Here is a 9,770-nt window from a genome sequence, read left to right as displayed (position 1 = left end):
GTTTACCAAAAAAGCACACACTGCAGTGGTAAATCAGGGGAGAGACCAATATACCAAAGGAGCACACACTGCAATGATAACTCGGGGGGAGGGGGCAATTTACCACAGGAGCACACACTCCAGAGATAACACTGCAGTGGAACTAGTTTACCAAAGGAACGCACTGCAGTGATAACATGTGGGCAGGACTGATTTACCAGAGAAGCATACATTGAAGTGGTAACTCTGAGAAGGAGCTAGTTTATCAGAGGTGTGTACACTGCAGTGATATCACGGGAAGGGCCGTACTGTATTATATGGTTATATTCTCTTTTTAAGTTTTCTTCTCATCTCTGTGTTTGTTGCCTCTTCAGGCTCTCTCTCTCTTCCTGTCTCCCAAGTTTTCCTTCCTTCCTTTCCCTCTCCCCCATGAATTATTCTCCTCTCCTCACTCTCCCCTTCTCTCACACTAGCTCTCTTCTCTCCCCAGCCCTCCGAATGTGAGCAGTGCACGTGTGAACTGGATGGGATTGCCCGCTGCTTAGTGGCAGACTGCGCCCCCCCACCTTGCGTGAACGCCATGTACATGACGGGGGAGTGTTGCCCCAAGTGCGCCCAGGGTGAGTCCTCGAGCACCAGGCCAGAAATTAGACTAAACCTAATGGCACAGCCCACTAGTGTGTCCAGTGCAAGGAGGTTTGATAGCAGGAGACAGCATGAGTCTATCTGGCCCATTATGTGGGCTGAAGCCAGTAGGCAAAGCTTGTCACCCTATCAGTTTCATTCTTTTGGGTGTACCAAGATGGTGGCAGCTGCATTGAGGAGAATTAAAACCTCCTTAGGTGGAGTGGGTGGAGACCGGATTCAGCCTTGTGACATCATGCCGTGTCCTGTCCTGTTATCAAACCTCCTTGGTCCAGTATTGTTGACATTTGAAAATCAAAGCCCAGGAAGAACTGAGTGGAATGAATCTTGTTTCAGTGGTTTTTTTCCTTCAAGTAAATGTTTTCTTTTTTCTCCTCTCCCCCCCACCCTCTCTCTCTCTCGCTTCATGCTTTTCCTACTTCTCTTACATTCACCTTTTCTTCTACCTGGTTGCTGCCTCTCCCTCTCTCTTCTCCTTCCTTTCTTCTCCTCCTTACTCACCATCCTCCTGCCTTTCCCTTCTCCTCTCCTTCCTTTCCATTCTCCCCTGCTTTTCTTCATTCCTTTCTCTCTTCACTCGCTCCCCTCCACCCCCACCCCCACACTTTTGCTCTGTCTCTCCAGGTCCTAACTGTTACGCGGATGCCTCTCAGAGCCAGATCATTCCTGGGGGCGAGTATGTCTGGTTGGATTCATGCACCAAGTGCCGCTGCCATGATGGACAAGACGTTGGCTACTGGGAGGGTAATCGTGTGGCCAAATGCGAAACATTCCAGAATTGCAGCCCTGAGGAGGGAGCAGACAATTCCTAGGAGGAGAGGGGACACTTGATATTGAGACCGTATCACTTCACTACCTTGCATCTCTGCAAAAATGTCTATAATCTTCCTCTCCCATCCATGCCGCAATCTCTGTCTTCGCAGTGAGCCTTGGACAGTGAAATTCCCCTCTGCCCCCCCCCCCCCCCCCCCTGCCCATTCCCTTCAGGATCTGCCAGTTGCACCTTTCCCCAAATTCTGACCTTCTTTTTGATTTGGGCTTTAGTTTTACATTTTGATAAAACAGATTTTTACGTGAGCCCTCTGTGTTTGCTTCTGAAAAGTGCCAGACTGTTAGCAATCGAGCAGATGAGGTGATAGAGATAAGAACAGGCCCATAACTGAGCAACTCCTGGGAAAAGCACAAGGGAGCTTCAGCGGTGGAGAGGTGAGGGGTAAAGCCGAAGTACTCACAAGAGCTGTAGTGTTACAACAGGAAGGGACTCAGGCAGACGAGATGGGCCTTGAGCTGTTCATTAAATGTCACGTCCAATGCTAGAGACTGAGAACCTGCAGACCCAGATGAGAGGCAGCAATCAAAACCAGTTGCACCCTCTGTACAGCAGCAGAACCCTGCTCCTTCACCAGAACCGATCACCTTGAATGTTGCAGGAGCACAAGGAAACCACCTTCTTAAAAATAGAATCAAGTGGGATTTCAACAGCTTTCCTGGGATGGAGGAAGTGTGAGGCAACGTTGAGCAGTTCTAACACATAAAAATCAATTTCACTCTTCTACCTTTAAAAGGGGGTCTGGACTGCCATTCATCTCTCACATGTTTTACCAACCTTGAAATCAACTGTGACCTCAGCGACCTCTTAGAGATATAAGATGGTTTCAGGCGGGGCACCGCATTGTGTAAAGGGATACAGTCTTATGCAATGTTCTGACTGGAGGAATGTCTAGAGGAGTTTATGAATCTCCTTAAAAACTGGAACATTAACAGAGTAGGAGGGGGGACAGATGCCTGCACAGGCCTACTGGGCCCAGACCCAGGGGCCCAAGGGTTGGGGGGGGGGGGGGGGCTTCTCATTATCAAAGTGAGCTTTGCATAGTAGCCTACCTGTACAGTCTGATGGTTGTGTTTTCAGGAACATGATAAATCTTTTTATAAACTCTGCTGCAGCCCTGGCCTTAATCATTTATTAATGCTCGTGTCAATACCCTGTAACACTAACAGTAACTTGATGTTATACATGTACTTGTATCAACAATCAAAAAGAAAGGGGATACAATAACACAAATAAAGAGGTTTGCAAAGAATTGCACAAACTCAGTTCCCAAGGGGTCCTGTATGAATAACTTCTTTAAATAAATGAGTCCTCAAAGCTTCCAAAAGAGATCAATAGAACATCTGTTAATCAGCCTCTACCTTACAGGGAGTCCTGTTATTCTCACTGGTGTCAGCAAGTGACATCAGTACAGCATATCTCTACAGACCCTCATTCACCAGAGAACCAGGTCCCACATGACGACACCACTGTAGCCCCTCATTAACCGGAGAACCAGGTCCCACATGACGACACCACTGTAGCCCCCGTTTCCCCACCAGTCAGGCAACCAGGTCATAAGAAGTGTTCTGCTGGTCAGATTAGTGTCCAGTATCCGGTTAGTTTCAGTTGAAAGTGGCAACAGATCCCAATAGGAAAATCCTTTCCACATTGCATGGAGAGGAGATATGGAAGTCCATCTCTGAATAATAATTATTTGTGGAACTCTCCTCCTGATATCTGCCAAACCTCTTCTAAGATCAGCTATGCTGCCAGCCTGGACTATATGATCTGGAAACAAACTGCACAATTTAACTGTGTGTTGACTGACATAAGACTTAAATTTATTTTCATGCTCTTACCAGCTAGTTTCATTGAGTGGCCGTTAGTTTTGCTACTTTTTTCAAAGGATAAACAGCTGTTCCAACCCACTCATGATTTCGTAGACCTCTGTCGCATCCCCCTCTTTCCTCAGGCCGAAGAGCTCTAACCTCTGTAACCTGTCTTCATACAGTGAGGCAGCTCTTCCAGCCCTTTTATCACTTCTTGTTTGCCCTTCTCTGAACCTTTTCTAGTTCTACTCTGTTCTGTAGTCACGTTATAGATTGATACGGAGGCCTTTGTTTATCTTTCTGCCCTCTCCCAGGTATTAAAAGTACTACTTACCTGTAACTTCAGGGAATATGGTCCTAACATCACCAGGTGGAGAGACAGAAAGACACAGAAGGCTATTGTAATATGAGAATAATCAGTAATTTGTTTATTACACTTACCAATCAGGAATACAATTAGACTACGTAATATAATTAATTAATTCTCATATGAGACAGCAACCGGGACACAAACGTGACCTCTGACATTAGCTCTCTGGTTGCCTGTCTCCATAATTCTCCTGAATGTGGATCCAGTAAAGCTCCAGTCGGTATTCGGGGTCACAGGTTCAATGTGCAACACACCCCAAGTCAGGTGCGAGTAGGCGCACATGACCAACAACACAGATGGCGGTCGGCGGCTGAGCTTCCATGCCGGACCATGTTCCATAGTTGGATCACAGTGGCGGGAGCAGAGACGGAAACCAAGTAGACTCAAGACAGCGGGTCCCGAGGGCAAACCTGGAACCCCTTCGACCGGCATATGCCCCTGGACTGAATGAGGCACAAGCACAGAAGGCGATCGCACAGAAGAGAGACAGCGGGTCCCGAGAGAGAATCCCAGACCCCCACTTGACCGGTAGGGGCTGGTGAGGAGTCTCTCCCGGGCAGACAGCAGGAGCAAGAAGACAGTAGGCACAACTGCAAGGAATCAATATCCAGATGCGATCATCAAGATCAGAGTCCAGTGCGAGATGCCCCCAAATCAGCTGTGAGTCGTTACACTCACCCAGCAATGTCTGCCTCAATCGGGAAGTCACAAAGAAGGAGAAACTGAGGAGCCTTATCAGAAACAAAGGTAGAGAAATGAGGCCCCCCTAATCTCACATACACACACAAATATACACACCCTCGAATCCCAGATACACACACACTTCTCAAAAAGAAATTTTTTTTAAGTTAAAAAAATAAACACAGCAGACAACATCAATCTTGACTGGAAGATACGAACACTGTAAACAAGAGACTCCCCTTCAACCTAACCAACCAGCATAATGGCAAACCTAAGGATATGGATTTTCTATTACATAATAACAATATAAATTATGGGGATACCAGCTGCTTCGCCAAAAGAATGGAACAAAATCCCCATACGCATCACTGCCAGACGATGCTCACAACAACAATTGGAAGAGCCTAATCATACCCATCACAACAAAACAAAGACCAAACCAACAACACCAAGCTAAGTCTGAACATTAATCAACAAGACCACAATCCCAAAACTGACAGACCACATAGACAACTACAAATGATTAAACACACCAACACCAAATATGATAAATATGTCTCGATACCAATAGGATACATAAATGCGAGCGACAGTAAAGAAGACAGCATTAATCAGAGATAGGATAGAAATGGAACAACTAAGTACATAAGTATTGCCATACTGGGAAAGATCAAAGATCCAGCCAGCCCAGCATCCTGTTTCCAACAGTGGCCAATCCAGGTCACAAATACCCGGCAAGATCCCAAAAATGTACAAAACATTTTATACTGCTTATCCCAGAAATAGTGGATTTTCCCCATTTAATAACGTTCTATGGACTTTTCCTTTAGGAAGCTGTCCAAACCTTTTTTAAACTCCGTTAAGCTACTACTCATAATGGAAATATGGCTACACTTAGAAGATAACCCAGCACTAAATGACCTCTGTCCACCGGTATACAAAACAATACACATAATAGAGCTAAAAAGAAGGGAGGCGGAGTTGCAATAATATACAAATCTTGCTTTAAAGCAGAACCTGTCGCTAAACACATATCCTCAGTTATTGAAATTCTGGCATTCAAAATCACTGATACAACACTAGCTGATCAACTATGTATCATACTGTTTTATGCCCCCCCCCCCCCCCCCCCCCCCCCCCAAGGAAGCTGGTCAAATGCTCAAGAAGAGTTCATGGACTTTGTTTCGAACGTATGCACAAACCAACCCAATATCCTACTACTAGGAGTCATCAGTCTGCACCTTGAAAAACAAAACGACATCAACACAGGAATGCTAATGAGCTTCATAAACCAATGGAACTTAAAAACAACACAAGATACCTCAACTCACACAAAAGGCCACATATTAGACATACTGGCACATAGATTTTCAACAAACAACAATCACATATTAGAAAATCACAAATGGGAAGAGATACCATGGATAGACCACAGCAAGCTCACTTTCACACTACAATGGAAAGAAAATGGCAAGAATAGAGATTACTACTACTTATCATTTCTATAGCGCTACTAGACGTATGCAGCGCTGTACACTTGAACATGAAGAGACAGTCCCTGCTCGACAGAGCTTACAATCTAATTAGGACAGACAAACAGGACAAATAAGAGATAAGGGAGTATTAAAAGTGAGGATGATAAAATAAGGGTACTGAACAAGTGAATAAGGGTTAGGAGTTACAAAATACAAGATACAAGAACACCAGATGGAAGGTGGACAATCAAACCTTCTGGACAACAGTGCTAAAGGAACATCGCAACATACCACCCAAAGACATCCAATTCATGAGACACTGGGATGAAACAAATGAAAATGTACTTAACAAAATAGCACCACTTAAAATGAAAACAAGAAATAAAAAAACAACCATGACCCTGGTTCAATGATGAGCTATTATAAATGAAAAAACTATGTAGGAAACTCAAAAGAACATGGGTCAAAAACAGAACTGACACAAACAAAACCACATGGAGAAAAGCCATAAGAACATACACACACAACATAAAGAAAGCTAAAGCAAACTATTACAGCACATATGTCAACCCAGAACAGTCCAACACGAACTAATGAACAACCTACTGAAGACCCAAGATGTACTGGCATCAACAGAAACACCACCTACAGCAGATGAACTTGCACAACACAAAATAGGAAAGACAAGACCAGACCTAAAATAACCACAAACATCCATACTAGACTTTTTACATGACTGTGAAACAAATGACGCCCACACCTCGGCAGACAGAATATGATCCTCCTTCAAATCCCCCAGCTTAAACATAGTAAAGACATTACTGACAAAATCCACACATTGCACGCTGGACAATTGCCCAAACTATATGATGAAAGACCCACCGGAATGGTTCAGCGAATGCTTTACCAAACACATCGCATACTTGTTTTCAAGAGGTCAATTCCCAACAGTCAAAGGTAACATTTTTCTCACCCCAATCCCCAAAAACACAACCATCAAGATCAGCGATTCTATAGACTGGTGGCTTCAATACCATTACTGACCAAAATAATGGAGGGCCTAGTAGCACAGCAACTAATGGAACACCTGATTCTCAATCGTTCACAACGCCCAATCAGGTTTCAGACCACAACACAGCACCGAGATGGTCGCAACCACCCTGATAATGAAGTTCAGAAGCTTAATATGCCAAGGACAGAATATATTACTACTTCAATTTGACATATCAAGCACATTCGACCTAGTAAACCACATAACGCTAATGATCCTACTCGACAACATGGGAATATGCGGCACAGTGGCAACATGATTCAATGGATTCCTAAGAACCAGATCCTACATTGTAAAGATGTCAAACCAGATAGCTTCTTGTACCCCAGAATGTAGGGTACCACAGGGATCTCCAATATCACCAATACTGTTCAATGTAATGATGGCACTGCTCAGCAAAAAATTGGAGGTAATGGGCTTCAACCCTTTCATATATGCAATGTCACCATCTACATACCATTCAACAACAGCATCACAGAAAGACTGGACAAAGTCAAAACAGGCCTGGCCCTTATGGAAAACTGGGCAACAACTTTCAGACTGAAACTAAACAGAGAAAAAAAACAAGTCCTATCCAGCCCGCACAACCCCACAGCTCACCAAATTTTCACAATAAACATACCAAATAAAAACACAACTGGAAATACTGGGAATTATTCCAAACAAACATCTATCAATGGACAATCAAGTATCAGAAGTAACATCAAAGTGCTTCAGAACACTTTGGAAACTAAGAAGGATAAGAGACTATTTTCCCAATCATTCCGGATAATGGTAAAATCAACAACACTATCACAATTAGACTACTGTAACGCAGCGTACATGGTGCAAGGAAAGCACACTAAAATCACTACAAGCCATCCAAAACACAGCAGCAAGACTGATTTTCAAAAAGTCGAAATATGAAAAAGCTACCCCTCTATTCGATACACTGCACTGGCTGCCAATCAAAGCAAAACTAATCTTCAAAGCCAGCACCCTCATTTTCAAAATACTATTCAGAATGGCACCTGCATACATGCAAGACATGATAGAACTATCACCAAGAAACGCAAGACCAGAAAACAGAAGCTACCTACTTCTTCAACTACCCAACTGCAGAAACATAACTTACAGAACCATCTACACAGCAGGATTCAACTACCTGGGATCAAATTGGTGGATCTCGATACCAAAAGCCATAAGAAGCATCTACAGCTATCTTCAGTTCAGAAAAGAACTGAAAACACACCTTTATAAAACATTCTACAGCTAATCGCGCTACCACACACGTCCTTTTTGAAGTCAAAACTGTAAAACATTATTGTAACTTACTGTAAATTGTAAGCCGCTTTGAACCGAAACTTGGATAATAGTGGGATACAAGAATGCATGCATAAATAAAATCCAGATCCATATATCGACTGGTTCAATCATATCCACGTTTCTTTATACTTTCAAAAAAATCTAATAGAGAGGTAAGGCAAGACTTCCCTTTACTGATTATGTTATGTGTATTCATATGGCCAGTAACTCTGATAATTATTTGACCACCCTGGAAAATGCCCTTTGCTGAGGGGGGAAGCGGGAGGAATTTCCAGGGGAACACAAGAGGGTGGGGGCCGGTAGAGTCGGCCTACTGGGTGGTGATAGGGGGAGCCGGGCCCCTTACGGCAGGACGAGAAGTAAATAGAAAGGGTTGTGAGTAGAAGAGTTGCCTGGCCCCCACCGAAACCCAAAGAACCGAGGGGGAGTCCTGGAGGGAAGCCAGTAATCCTGGGGATGTTGGACATTGTTTAATCCCTGCCATATAGACAGAGGGGACTGTGGTTAGAATTTCCCAACAAGAAGATCTGAGGAAAGAAGTGCCTGGTGGAAAAGGACACGCCAGGCATTATGGTATTGGGTGCGAAGGAGCCTCACTTCTGAGAGAGGGAGAAGTGCAGGTAGCCCTGGACGGGGACAGTCTGTTGTTGAACATTAACTGGATCTGATTCTGTCTTATGCACCAAAACCAATAGAAATAAGGATTCTTTATAAACTGTTGATGGTTTTGAAGTTGCCCCAGCAAAGAAAGTTTGGAGTTACTTACTGAGACTGCTGGTCATCTTTTCTAAAAGTGAACTGCTGAGTATCAAGGGGAGAAAGAGCCCTTCAGCCTACTGGGATTTAGCTCAGCCCTGGCCTGCGCCCAGCTCGTCTGAAATGCAATCTGTTTTGAGGGCCCTGGTCCCAGATACCTGGCCCAGGGAGCTTAGTCAGTGGCCCTGATTGAGGGGCAAACCAGGGTTACAATTATAATTTCAACCATTTTGCCTAGCTCTAATATCAGGCTCACTGGTAAAACTGGTGTTATTTTGGTCACTTTCCAGTCCTTGGGTACTGGAACTAATTTGAATATACAGATTATCAGCAGCAGGACTGCAATTTTAAATTTGAATATTTTCACAGCTCTGGGGTGAATACCATCAGGTCCTGTCACTTTGCTCTAATACATCCTCCAGTTTCAGAGAAATTTGATTCAGTTCCTTTGACTCATCACCTTCAAATAACAGATCCGACTTTTTAAATAAAAAAACAAAACAAAAATGAATTTACTTTTTCTGCGATAAACTTGCCTTCCCTGAGTACCCAATGTGTTTGCTAGTCATCCGACTGAGCCCCTTGCAGGCTTCTGCTTTTGATGTATTTGAAAACGTTTTTATTTTGCTTCTTTCTTGGCCTGCTGTATAAATGTTTCATATTGAGCTTGCGTTTGCTTTTATTTTCCCGTTCTGCTCATTTGAACCTGCATTCCATTTATTAAATGTAAAGAAGTCACAATGGGAATCCTTGTACAGAAGCCTAGCGTATGCTAATCTCTGTTAGCATGTGCTAAGAAAAGGGCCTCAATGTTTTTCTATGCCAGAAAAATATTGGGATCGCAATATTGAAAGAACTGTGTAGAATA

The 9,770-nt window shown here is 43.7% G+C and overlaps 1 protein-coding gene across 1 annotated transcript; it reads left to right on the top strand.

Moving 5' to 3' along the window:
• Positions 1-471: 471 nt before the first annotated feature.
• Positions 472-1,589, top strand: LOC115472308 (von Willebrand factor C domain-containing protein 2-like). The gene is made up of 2 exons (XM_030206539.1): positions 472-599; positions 1,249-1,589. Exons 1-2 carry the CDS (start codon positions 560-562, stop codon positions 1,434-1,436), a joined length of 228 nt encoding a protein of 75 aa, XP_030062399.1. The 5' UTR covers positions 472-559; the 3' UTR covers positions 1,437-1,589.
• Positions 1,590-9,770: the final 8,181 nt, after the last annotated feature.

The sequence above is a fragment of the Microcaecilia unicolor genome, chromosome 6 (assembly GCF_901765095.1).
Source record: "Microcaecilia unicolor chromosome 6, aMicUni1.1, whole genome shotgun sequence".
In the NCBI taxonomy this organism is placed as follows: Eukaryota; Metazoa; Chordata; class Amphibia; order Gymnophiona; family Siphonopidae; genus Microcaecilia; species Microcaecilia unicolor.
This window is presented reverse-complemented; position numbering and strand designations above follow the sequence as displayed.